This window comes from Mugil cephalus, chromosome 14 (assembly GCF_022458985.1).
Source record: "Mugil cephalus isolate CIBA_MC_2020 chromosome 14, CIBA_Mcephalus_1.1, whole genome shotgun sequence".
Taxonomy (NCBI): domain Eukaryota; kingdom Metazoa; phylum Chordata; class Actinopteri; order Mugiliformes; family Mugilidae; genus Mugil; species Mugil cephalus.
Genome location: NC_061783.1, coordinates 23528081 through 23540754, shown reverse-complemented (window position 1 = coordinate 23540754; position 12674 = coordinate 23528081). Strand labels below are relative to the sequence as shown.

At 41.2% G+C, this 12674-nt stretch overlaps 1 protein-coding gene across 2 annotated transcripts in view; it reads right to left on the bottom strand.

The window, feature by feature from the left end:
• LOC125020219 (tenascin) overlaps positions 1-12674 on the bottom strand; it is a 43166-nt gene that overhangs the window by 12611 nt on the left and 17881 nt on the right. Inside the window, exons 8-10 of one of the 2 annotated variants that reach the window (XM_047605532.1) lie at positions 4679-4832; positions 4016-4285; positions 75-2834 (exon numbers count right to left, since the gene is read on the bottom strand). In XM_047605532.1, the coding sequence (XP_047461488.1) occupies positions 75-2834; positions 4016-4285; positions 4679-4832 (3184 nt within the window). The remainder of the gene's footprint in view (positions 1-74; positions 2835-4015; positions 4286-4678; positions 4833-12674) is intronic. The other variant, XM_047605533.1, reaches the window with a different exon arrangement.

The window sequence follows — 12674 nt, the reverse complement described above, 5'->3', positions numbered from 1 at the left end:
CTGGACAACATTGACAGGAATGTTGTATTGCACAGTAGGAATTTGAGTTGATCTACTGTCACAGTGACTTGTACCTGTGCTGATGACAAGCTTGTGCAGGCTGGACAGAAGTCCCGGACCCTTTCCAAGCAAGGTCAACGTGTAGTCGGTCTTTGGAGGCAAATCCTCAAACTGAAGGGAGCGAGCGGAACCAGGCAGGACTCTTTTGAAGGTTGTGTCACTTTCTGTTGGTTTGGGTTTTGTGCTGCTATGGATGCTTGGGTGTTGAGTGACTAAACTTTCAGGTGCTCTGTTATCGTCTTCCCTACTTCCTGTGGTAGGTTGAGGTGTCCCTTTCTCCATGGCACTCTCTTTATCAGGATCCTCTTCTTGTTCTTGAGTTCTTTCCATCAGCCTTTTACCTTCTTTCCTAGTCACCACAAAGTTTTTGTACTTCCCTTGTGGTGCGTCCCATATGAGCGTAAATCCATCTGAGGTCCGGTTAGTCACTCCCACAAAGTCCAGAGGTTCTCTTGTGTCTCCAGTTGTCTGCTCCGACTCAGACACCTTGTTTGCAGTAGGGTCTGTTTGTGGATCTTTATACTTTTGCCTTTCACTGATGAAGGGTTTCTTCTCTGTGTGGTGCTGTTGTGTCATAGTACCTCTTATTGGTGGTTGTCTCTTTGGAAGCGAGACCGGTCTTGAGCCTTTTGAACTGGAGGAAGTTGGTCTACCTTTAACTATATCTTTACGGGTGTGAGAACCTGTGGCACTAGTTTGTTCTTTCTGGACCAGAGCATCGTCTCCCTCTGCCAACTCATTTGTCTGTGGTCTGACAGTGTTGTGGCGATCGATCTGGACAGCTGGGCTTACCTCTTGCTCTTCTGATTGTTTGACTGGGACTTCATGGACATCAAGCTCTCCTGACCGGCTTTCAGGGGTATTATCTTCTCCCTGTTGGCTAGTTTGACTTCCAACCGTAAACCTGCTGCCTGCATTTATGTTTCTGGTGGGGAAAGGTTTGCGCTTGGGATCTCTGAGTGGAAGTTGAAGCGGTCTGAGGTTTGGACGGGTTCTGTTTCGGAGAGATCCATCATACACCCGTCGGAAATAACCGTCTTTGGTGTTTGGGTGATGGGAGGAAGGCACTTCACCATGTCTGACAGCTTGATCGACCTGAGTACTTGTCATGGAGATTCTTTGTCCAACACTGCCTTCACTATCTCTCTCTCCCTCTCTTTCAGATCCTGTATCTGATACATGGACATCTTTGGAAATGGGAGATGATGTCGCTGGTAATTCGGTGGGAAACACTGGTTCATTCTGAGTCTCCGTTTCAGGATTTAAAGGCCGTAAAGGTTGAGTCAAAGGCCTCAAATGAGGACGGTTTACAAAGGGCCGACGGGAATGTCCCCCATTGGGAAAACGTCGACCTGGGGGTTGACCTTTTTGTATCATTATCTTTTTTTGGTTTTGTTGAACTTCATGGGACCCAGTTGAATTTGAATCATCTTTGTCCCCTTTTGTGTCCTTCACTGATTCATAGGCCTCAACTGATGATGATGATGATGATGATGATTCGTCTGAAGCGGATGAAGATAATAATTCACTTGTGGGTAGGTGTGTGGTTTGTCTTCTCGGGGCAATGCTACCACGAGTAGGGAAGCGTTGGTGAACACGGGTTCTGTTCTGAAATGAACTAATTGGGTGTAGACGACGCACATGTCCACCTTTTGGAGATGCACGAGAGAAAATAGGAGCCCCATCGTCTCCTAAGGGTGGCTGAGTTGAGTCTGTCTTACTGTTGTCAACATCTAGTTTGTTGCTTTCTTGTGAATCTAAGGAAGATAATGGACTTGATGGTGATGGTGCAGATGAAACTGCTGATGATGACTCAGAGTATGATGAGTGTGATGAAGATAAGGACGATGAAGAGGATGAGAATGGTGTCAGTGGCTTCATTCTCATTAGAATCTGCTTACTCGCTGCATCAACTGAGAGGTTTGTAGGTTTGGACAAGTGAACAGAAAACATTGTGATATTCAGACCTTCAAACGCGTCTGTCAGGAGTTTATCGAAAGGATCTGGTGAAGCATCAACACTAATCTCTCCAGAAGGGGGCGTTTCATTAATTACAGGGGTACCTGGATCTGAGCTCAATGTGTTCCCTGCCAGCCCTGTCCCATCCTCCTTACACCCACTGCCTTTGTCTTTTTGTGGGAATCTGAAGTGTGTCACTTTAATTTTGTTCATGCATTTCTTCTCTTGGCTTTCGGCACTCCCAGTTGGCTCTGGGGACACTGCATCGGAGTCCTTTCCATGCATGGCGATGCCAACATCTGGTAGCTCTTTGGAGCCAACAGCAGCAGTTTGTACCTCTGAGCTACTTTGACTGTTTATTTCTGAATCAGTCCCAGAGATTAGGGCTGGATTTTCCTCCACACTCAGGTTTCTGTCAGATTCTCCGATGGTGGGGACATCTGTCTTTTTATTCATCTGGTCCTTCATTGCCACCACTGGGGCTTTTCTCAAAGGGAAAATCCTTCTTCCTCCGGGAGCAACTCTTGTTGCATTGAAGCGCCCAGACCCTGGGATCTTTGGCTTCCCGGACAATGTGGGCCTACCTGTGAATCTGAATCTGGTGACATTTTTAGCATTCATCTTGGTGACTGGAGGCCCAGTTCTGGCAATCACAGAGGCTGATGGTGAGACTTTTCCAGATTCAGCCTCACTCCCTTCCTCCACCCTCTCAGGCTGGCCAACCTCAGGTGATTGTTTCAAGTCTTGATCCTTTCGATTGACATCTTGTCCAGGCATGGTCAAAGCCGCTGTGTTAACCCTAGGTAATGACTTCCCTAAAGATGTGGAGAATTAAATGTTAAGGTCGCCATAATCTGCTGCTGTTAGTAATCCAGAGGAGATCACATCTAACAAGGGAAGAAAAACAGTTTTAATATTCATCATAAACTCTTAAGAAAACCTGATATAAAAAAAAAAATAACAACAAACATCTTGGGTCAGCAGTGTCCATGTGAAACCTGCAAGGAGAACATTTTAATGTGGTTAATGTTTTGCTTGGACAAACTTTCTGTTGGCGTCACTGTGGATGAGGAAATATCATGAGTGGAGGGTTTCATTAAAGTTTACAGTCTCTCCACACTCCAATGGGTTTTATAAGATGTGTTTCCATGAATAATGAGGTGTGTGGGCATATAGAAAGACTTACTTAGTTCTGACCGAGCTTGTTCTAACCTGAACCTGAAGAGAAAACAAAAGCATCCCCGTTTCCTCTTTCTTTCCTTGGCATTTCTGTCTTGATAAAACAAGGTTTGGTGGTGGTTATTGTTTGTACATTTTCAGATAAACTGTAAACTGACTTCTAACCGATCCGTATCAGGACTGATCCAATAATTTTAAAAACCATCAGCCAAGCCTGATCTTTTATGGTTATTGATTTTAGGCCAAAACCACGTCCCTGTAGCGCTGAGATTTCTTCTTCTTCTGTTTTAACAGCTGTTGGCGTCAAAGAACTAGAATCCAGTGTCTAACCATGTGTGTAAATGAAGTGATATAATCTGGATGTGTGGTGGGATGGTAGTAGGAGATGATCTAAACAGAATCCATGGAGTCCCCTCAGGTCAAAGGCTGCTGTCAAACCACAACAACAACAAACAATGAACGCTCCAACGTTTAAAAGCAGACAAAAATCTTCTGGAGAGGGTTAGGGAGTTTATGGCAGCATTGGAGAACCAGAACATTTCTGGAGTAGAGAACATAAGGTACAAGCTCCCCTCTCCACACTACATTGACTTATAGAAACATTTATTGGACAGGATCCAGTCGACTCTAGGAAAGACTTCAGGAAGCTACAGGGGACCAAGTTTAGGACGGTAAACATCAGATCAGGATCAGTATCTAAAGATCGGGATTGGATCAGGATATCCCTTGCTCTAAATATAAATTGTGTCGTCACGTTTGAACCCAGTAAAATCGATGGAAAATAGTGTTTGTTGACCTTTGACCTTTCTCTACTCACCAGGAACTGCCTGGGTGGTCGCTGGTTCGCTCCGGCCTGTTCCTTTCTCGGACACGAGTACGACGTCATACAGACGCCCTGCCTCCAGCTGGCCAATGTGGGCAGAGTTTTGTCCAGCTGAGATGACCATTTCTTGACTCCTCCCCTCTCCATCGTTGGGCGTGACTGTTAAAAGGTACCTGTCAATCTCCCCCTGCGACTGCTCCCATTGGACCACGACGGATGTGGTGGTCGTCTTGACAACTTGGAGGTCGGCGGGACCAGAAATAACTGCAGAAGAAGAAAGAGCAAGTTTTCTAGCATCTGTTTTAGCCAGTAGCTGCAGCAGTGACTCCAGACCCTGCAGACTTGTACAGTTCCAGTGTTCCTCTTCTCTCCCTGCAGCTTCGATTTATTACAACTTTCCCAAAATTTTAAACTTTCACTGCTGGTTTTAGGCTGCAGACGTCTGCCAGTGTGTTTGGTCAGAAGCTCCTAACTCAGTTCAGTCTGAACCTTTATACAGATGGGACACCTTAGATTTTATAATAACAGAAATAATCTGCAACATCTTTTCCAGGCTATCTGTTCATTTAAATCAAGGCCTTTGTCCCAGTTGCACGAGAACATATTTTCACTGTTTGCAATCATTAATTAAAAGCAAATAAAGTAAAAGGTACTGACGGGTCACGAATTCAGTGGTGCTCTCAGCTCCCCTCCTTCCATCGATCTCTCCGATGATGCTGACGCTGTACTCCTGACCTGCTGCCAGGCCCGTCTGAGTGAAGGAGGTCAGGCTTCCCTCCGCCTGCACCGTTATTCGCTGGTCACTCTCCTTCTGTTGGGTCAACACAGACGACGCAACATGTCGCTGAAATGCTGCAGAGAAACCGTCACCTCCATCTCTTTCCACAAACATCGCTTTGGTATCAGCGCATGATCTGGCCATTGTCATAAATTTGCGAGAGTGCAAAAATTACATAGAAGACTGCAATTTTTCAATAAAAAATAACTTCTACTCCTAACTTGTTTTTAAGCCAGCAATGAGCCAAGATTGCACTTATCTTTCTTGAGAATGTCATTTTTTAAGGATATTTTATTAAATGTAAGCATTTTCCTAATCAAACTTGTCCTTCTGTGCACAACACAAATGGAAATAATCTGGAGTTGTAGTCACTTATAGGTTATTATGCTGTTATCTTATATACTGTTTTTACTGAGGATATGACAATAAAATGCCTTGAATCTGAGAAACACATGATTTTCAACTTTCACCTATGAATAATTAAACTAGATCCTCCAGAAAAACGTAGATCTTAAACTGACATTTCTGCTAATATAAAGACCTTAAATTAGTTGTTTACACACCTCATTGATTATTACCATGCATTAAAGAGATCAGTCAATGCAGACAATGGAAAAATGTTAATTTCTTCTTGTTATTTAATCTCCTCTGATTTGGGCACGCTCTAGTTCAAAAGGTCAGAGCGAGTCGTTGAGGTTCAGCTGAGTTTCCTCCCATGCTGATAACCAATAATTAACTCAGTCACCGTGGACCAACACTGAGACGTCTGCAGGGCATCCAGGTGCATGTGGTCAGGAACAGAAACACTGTTTTCTTTGGTTCGTGTCCCTGAAGTCAAACTTAACTAAACAGAGACTGAGGTCACTGAAAGTGTTCTCACCAGATTTGTCATTTCCCAAATAACAGACGCTTTTCAAACGTTCCCTCTAAACACTCGGAGACGCCAGTGAGGCATAATGAAGAGGACGGGAGGAAAAATGCTGAAAATGAAGACGTCAGGGTGTTTTCACGCTGCTCGCTGAATCATGAAAGAAAAGAAAAAAAGGAAATCCTGGAAATCCTGAAACATCTGTTGAACCACAGCTCCGCTGGGAGGTGCCAGGGCTTCTAATGAGGGCACGTTGTGTTGTGTGGAGGCAGCGGCCCTCAGCTGGTTGCCACGTTGGTTGCCGTGTTGGTTGCCATGTTGGTTGCCAGGCGATGGAGCTCCTGGATCAGTGTCCAAGTGCTTTCGTCCATTTCCATCCCAGTGAAGGTGATGTCATTAAAACTGAGCCTCCAGTGAACTTTAAAACAAGCCGAGGGTCCGTGGCATCTTAGCAGGACGCGATGAAGAGGACAAAGAGGACAAAGAGGACGAACCGAGTCAGAGAGTGACTCATTGTTTTCTTGATCAAACCCGTTCAGACAGATGTTTTGCAGCATTTCAGCAACAAAGAAGTAATTTTGTCTTTCTGTTTAAACTCTTATCATTCCTCTTGGTGGTTTATGGGGCAGCAGTATCTGTTTGAACCAATCAGAGCTCTGGACACCAGTTGTGTTTGAATAAATGCTGCATGATGCAATATGTAATTTTCTTCTGGTTTCACTGATAAAAGTACTTCAACCAACACAGCCAACATCAGATAGCAACTCAAAAAGAAAACCACTTCGAGAGATTCTGACTGCTGTGATAGAAGCTTCAGAGTCTTAGCTTTCAAAAGAGACCAAGAATGACCTCCTAAATGTTCATGAACAGCACTCAGTTTCCTTTTTTTTTTTGTTTGTTTTTTCAAAAAGAGATTAACCCTTTATGGGGCCAGGAACCATGTTTGGTAACTTCAGCTCATTGTAAATTGCGCCCCTGTTCCTCTCACCGAGGTTTATTGTCATGTGGTTTTCATTGAGCCAATCAGAGAAGATCAAGGAAAAACTGTCAGGTCTAATCAGGGTCTAATGTGGTCTACAAGGTCCCCCTCTGCATGGACTCTGAGCACAACTGGTTTATTAGGAACCATGAAGAAGAACACGTGTCCTAATGTTTCTAATGTGATAATGTTGATGATGTTCTAATGTGACAAATACATGTTTACATTAGTTTAAGGCCCAGCAAATAAATTCATCTGGATTTAACTCAGGAAAATGATGAATTTTGAAGATTTTCACAAAACAGTCTTCTTATGTACTACAATAACACTTGAGGGTTGAAAGTTAGAATTTCCAAGTGTTTCACCCTGTAAAGGGTTAAAAATGAATGTGAATGAATGAAGCTGATTAATGGTGCAACAAAGATGAGTAATCAGATTTTCTTAATAATGAAGTTTAAAGGAGAAACAGAAGAGTGGGACAATCAGCTGTTGTTGTTGTTGTTGTTGAACGTCCTCTCTCTTTCTCTCTCTCTCTCTCTCCCTCTCTCTCTCTCTCTCTGTGTCCCAGCTGTGGTTAAGTAGTGATGTCATCCCTCTGGCGGTGGCCATGTTTTTGACAGTGTTTACACATCACCGTGGCAACAAGCATCCCACATCTGCATCCTTTTTTTTTTTGTGGACCTCCAAGAGTTCACTTCATTTTCAGCTCCTCAGTTTGACTGAAGCGTCTCTGGCTCCAGGATCGATTTGAAAAGAAAGATAATTCAGAGCTGCTCCTCCAAACCACCTCCACACAGAGGAGGAGAGAAAAAACGATCTCATCAGAACATTTAAAATAATAAAGATTTTAATTATTTAGTGGCAATTATTTATTTCTCTTGATAGCAGGTGGAGGGGGAGGAGGAGATGAAGAAGGAGAAAAATTGGAAGTAGTATGTCTCCTCCATCTTCTCCTCCATGTCCTCCTCCTTCTCCTTCTCTACCATGTCCTCCTCCACCGCCTCCTCCTCCATCTCCTCCTCCAGTCCTGAATTTCTAGAGTCTTAGAAGTCGACCAAGACGTCCCCTCCGTCCTCATGTCTTCCTCCATGTTTCTGTCCCTCTTGGAAACTCCTCAACTTGACGTTCATTCATTTATTAGAAGGTGATTAATGAGTCGAGGTTACCATGGTTACCACCACCACCTCTGACTCCTCCTCCTCCTCGTGCACCAGGAGGGTTTATTAATCTGATTACCGGTTTCCATGGAAACAAACCAAACCAACTGTTTTCCAGATTGTCCTGATCCAGGTTTTTATCTATTCCTTCTCTTTTTTTCCTCCTCCTCATCTACTTTCCGTCGTTCTTTCTTTCCGTTGCCTCCCGTCCCCGTCACATCTCCTCCGTGGGCTTGTAAAGAACAACACATGTCTCTCTTTCCTCGCTTCTTCTCATCAGTTCCAGTTTTACTCTCTCCATCTCTTAATCTCCCTCCATCCACTCATCACATCCTCCCTTCTCTTTCTCTCTGTGGCTGTGGGTAATTCCTGGCGCTGCTATCCTCCTCTCAGACTCATTACACAGCTCTAATCCCTGGATGAAGTCACCAGGGATCGGTCGGCTGCTCGGTTTGTGAAGCTAGAACCTCTCTTTGTTTTCCTTTAATGTCTCCTGCAGCCGATCCATCACACATGTCAAAGCAGAACTGAACTTCTGAAGGAGGCTCGATCAGAAGATTAATCATCTTCTCAAAACTGGGTTCAAGTCCAGACACGTTGAATCAAAACTACCTGAAGCTGGAACAGCTGTTCCTACAACTATAGAGGAAATAAACTAATCCTGGACCAGTTACTACTGCTGTTGTGAGTTTGATTTATTCCTGACAACATGACAACTTCATACCTCATTAGATAAACCTCCTTCACTTCTAATCTTATATTAACTTCATATCATTCCAGTCTCTTTAGGACATGGTCAAAGTAACTAAATGCTAGTGGTTTTATTCTGGATGAATCAAAGTTTTTTTGGGTTTAAAAAATAACAAGAAGTTGTTGGTTCACCTGAAAAAATGTTGGTTGAATCCTATAATGACTTTTATCAGTGAAACCAGAGGAAAATGATACTGCTGCCCCATAAACCACCCAGAGGAATGTTAAAGGGTTAAAACAAAAAACTTAACTTTTTCATTTCTGTACTCGACTTTGTTGGTTAAGATATTTTGATTTCTTTAAACTCTTATGAAGAAAGTTTATTGAATATTAGCTCTAAAATAAATCTGTTACAAGTTTAAACCATCATAAAAATAAACTAAGAATTCCAGAATTAACAGTGACTCCTAAAGTCCAGGTACGTGGGATCAGTGGTTCACAAGGCGTCTGTGTGGAGAATTCAACAAACGGATCCATCCAAATATCCAAAGTCACAGAAAAATAAACAGCAACAAATGTTCAGTTAACTCACATTCAAAACACAACTCACAAGATGGATTATTTCAAATTAACTTGTAATTTACTTTCTCAAAGCTGCAAGATGTTGATGCTGTGTATAAATAAATGTCCATGCACGTCCAGACTAGAGTAGAAAAACTAAAGTTATGAATATAACCGAGGTTCCGTGAAGCCACAACTAATGGGGCTGATTCTGATTCTCAGCACCAAACTTTTACTGCAGATCCTCATACACCAGTGAGTCAATCCCCACAAACCTCCATGTTAAATCCACACGTTTTGATCTCTAGAACCAATCTGAGATGGAGTTAATACAGCAACATTGCTAATGAGCTACGTTAGCCTTCGAGGCAAAAAACACTATAGACCAAACCTTGTTGCTAAAGAGGATGCACACAGACACACAAACACACATACCTTAAAATAACCCGCTAAGTTCAACAACACAAGCATAAAAACTAATGAAATAACAAATTTTAAACAAAGGCCCTATGACGAACGTTAGAAATGACAAATTTAACAATTTTTCCCATTAATGAAACCCTAATAATGCAGAAAGAATGATTTTATTGTGTCATGGCTGAAAGATTTAAAAAATGTTGTTTTAAAGGAAGTCAATGGGACATTTTTGTCCGCTAAGGTTGCAAGAGCGTAGTAAATTTTACTACACAACAGCAATCAAGTCAATATTTTAGATAACCTTGGTTATATCCAAGTCTGATCTGAAAATAAATGCCCCAGCCCCCAACATTAGTTTTATGGAAAATAACAAATTTTTCTTTTTTTATTCTCATAAAAACAACAGTGACTTCAAGTAATCAAAGGACATTTAAAGATAAAATCCTCAAAATTATTGGATTTTTTTGTAGTTTTATAAAGTGCTAAAGTGGTTAAAGAGATTTATGTAGAACAAAATCAGAAATAAATATGAATCAGTTCAGTTTTTATAGCAGTTTTTAAACATTGATTCCTCTTGATGCTGAGATTACAGGAGGGTGATAAATTAAATGGATGCCTGAGGGTTAAATGTCCTCATATGTGGACAAAAGGATTATATTGTTGTATAATAAAAGCCATCAGTGGTAAGAAATTATAAAATTATCTTAAATTATAAGAAAATATAAAACTATTTATTTCAATTCCCGAGCATGGATGAGTCAAAACAGAATCACAAACAATAAAGTCTCAATGTCCTCAAACGAGTACTTGCTAATTAGTGATGTCATAGCTTGTTACTATTGATAAAATGCATTAATTTGCATGTTGTATCAAAATGGAAAAGTTAATGAGCACAAATAAACACGTTTTCACTGTAGAATTTGTTGGGTTTTGGTCCTTGTCCACTTTTGTCCAATGACTGGCTGCAGAATGAATCAGTCCACTATCACATTCTCACTCCAACTAATGTGTTGACCCTTTGCTACCACTAGATGGCAGACTAAAGTGTCCACTATGAGGACAACAGATGTAAATGAAGGACAATAAACCGAAAATTTAATGTCCTTAATGTATGAGGACACCAGGTCTCAGGAGGATAAACCGCAGTTCCTCTAACGTCCACTAGAGGCTCCACCATAGTTGTCCATGTTACATCCTGCTACAAAAACCGTTTTAGTCTCGGAGATAATTTCTTCATTTGTGTTGTTTCTAGAACTCACCTGTTTTAATTAGATCAAGGATTAAAGTTAAAGTTAAAGTTAAAGATGGAGGAGGTCGTAGACGTCACTGAGTTTCAAAACCTCAACAGGCCTGAACATACACTATGTCGCCCCCTACTGGTAAAGTAAGTTTGTGAAACTCTTTAACGGATTCGGTTGCTATGTTAAAATTTATATTTATTCAACAGAACCACGTTTATGTTGCTAACGCTGTTGCTAACAACAACAACAACAACAACCCCTGAGCTGTTTCCTGTGAGCGAACAGAATAAAATGTGGAGGAAACAGCGGAGACGATGAGGTGTTAGTGACGTCCAGACGGATTCCTCCTTCCGAGTCATGAGAAATAACCGAAGATGTTTTTGTTTCAATTAAAAAAAAGAAAAGAAAAGAAAAAGAAAAGAACTGAACATCAGACCAAAAGAAGACAGTGTGAGTCTCTGATCTCTGAGTGAACCAGACTCTCCAGGGAGTGCTTCGAATTTAACGGCAGATTTTTGTTTTTACAGTGTTTGTGACAGAAATAAAACCTGGTGAGAATCTGTGGGTCTTGTTTTGATTTAGGGAAAGACATCTGTATGAGTTTAAAATAATCTTTGGCACTTTTTACAAACTTAACACAGAACTGTGGATGTTTTTAATTAGATTTTTCACATCTGCTGAACACCAGAGATCATTCAACCATGAATTACAATTTAAATATGTTTCATTTACATTAGATCAACACATCTGCATCCAGGGAGAACTGAAGACTTTTATTTTGATGATTTTCATAAGAGTTTATCTCCTGCCTGCGGTGCCCCCTGCTGTGTGGATGCCAGTGTCTGCAGTTTGTTTACGTGCAAAACAACTTTACAGCTCTAGAATTAAACTACAAATATGTTTATAAGGCTTCTGTTTGGAGCATTAAATAAACATATTTACCTCAAATTAAAATTCTATCCTGAGGCAAGTTCATGAACTTGTCTTAAAAGTCTCAAAAACTCAACAACTATTTGTTTAAAAGTATTTCCTATATCATTTATTCCAATCTTTCATTTTCTTGTGTTTATTTACTTTTTTTTTTAATTTTCAAAACCTGAGTTGCAACATGCTCTCACTGGTCCAGGTCATGGTCTAAATTAAAGAACAAGCTGAAACAAAGACATCTGGACATTGTAGAGGTTCTTTAAGACAGAGGTCTTCAATGTTTTTCAGGCCAAGTACCCGAACTGATGGAAAAATTAAGTAGGAACCTCCTGCCTATTATATGCGTTCTATATTAAACTCGGTGTAGTGCTGTTTATAAATATATATTATTTTTATCATTTTGAATTTAGTATTAAGCTATTCCTTATCCCTTTACTAAAATATATTTTTTTTAAATGTGTATTTAAAGAAATTGAACTTAAATACATACATAAAATACATAAAATTGTCTAATCAACCAAAGATTTTACGACCCCCCCTCCCCTGCAGTACCTCCACGGACCCCCTGTTGAAGACGTATGCTTTAAGACGTTTTATCCAAGTCTTCAGTTTTAAATGGCTGGTGGAGGGGTAAAGAACTGGTCCAGGTGAGTATCAGGTTGTTCCTGAAGAAGCAGCTCGGATGAAACGTCTTGTAGAAGCTAAAGTTCCAGCTGGCCTCGCTGCAGCTTGTTGTTCCTGTTTTCTTGGACCAGTGAACCGTAGCATCATAAAACCCTGCAGTAATTCTCTGTTTATGGTTCCCATAGATCTCCTCCAAGCCTCCGACACAGTTTCACACGTCGTCCTAACTTTAATAGGATCTCCTTAAAAATAAAGAGTCCTAGACCTCCCAGCCACATCTCTCTCTCTCTGGACACGTAGGAGAGTTTCACACCTCTAATGTTTTTGAGGACTTCTTGTGTTGTTATTTAATTTTATCTCTAGAAGGTTTCAAACGTGAACCGTGTTTCCTTCAGAAACATCTTCCTGATG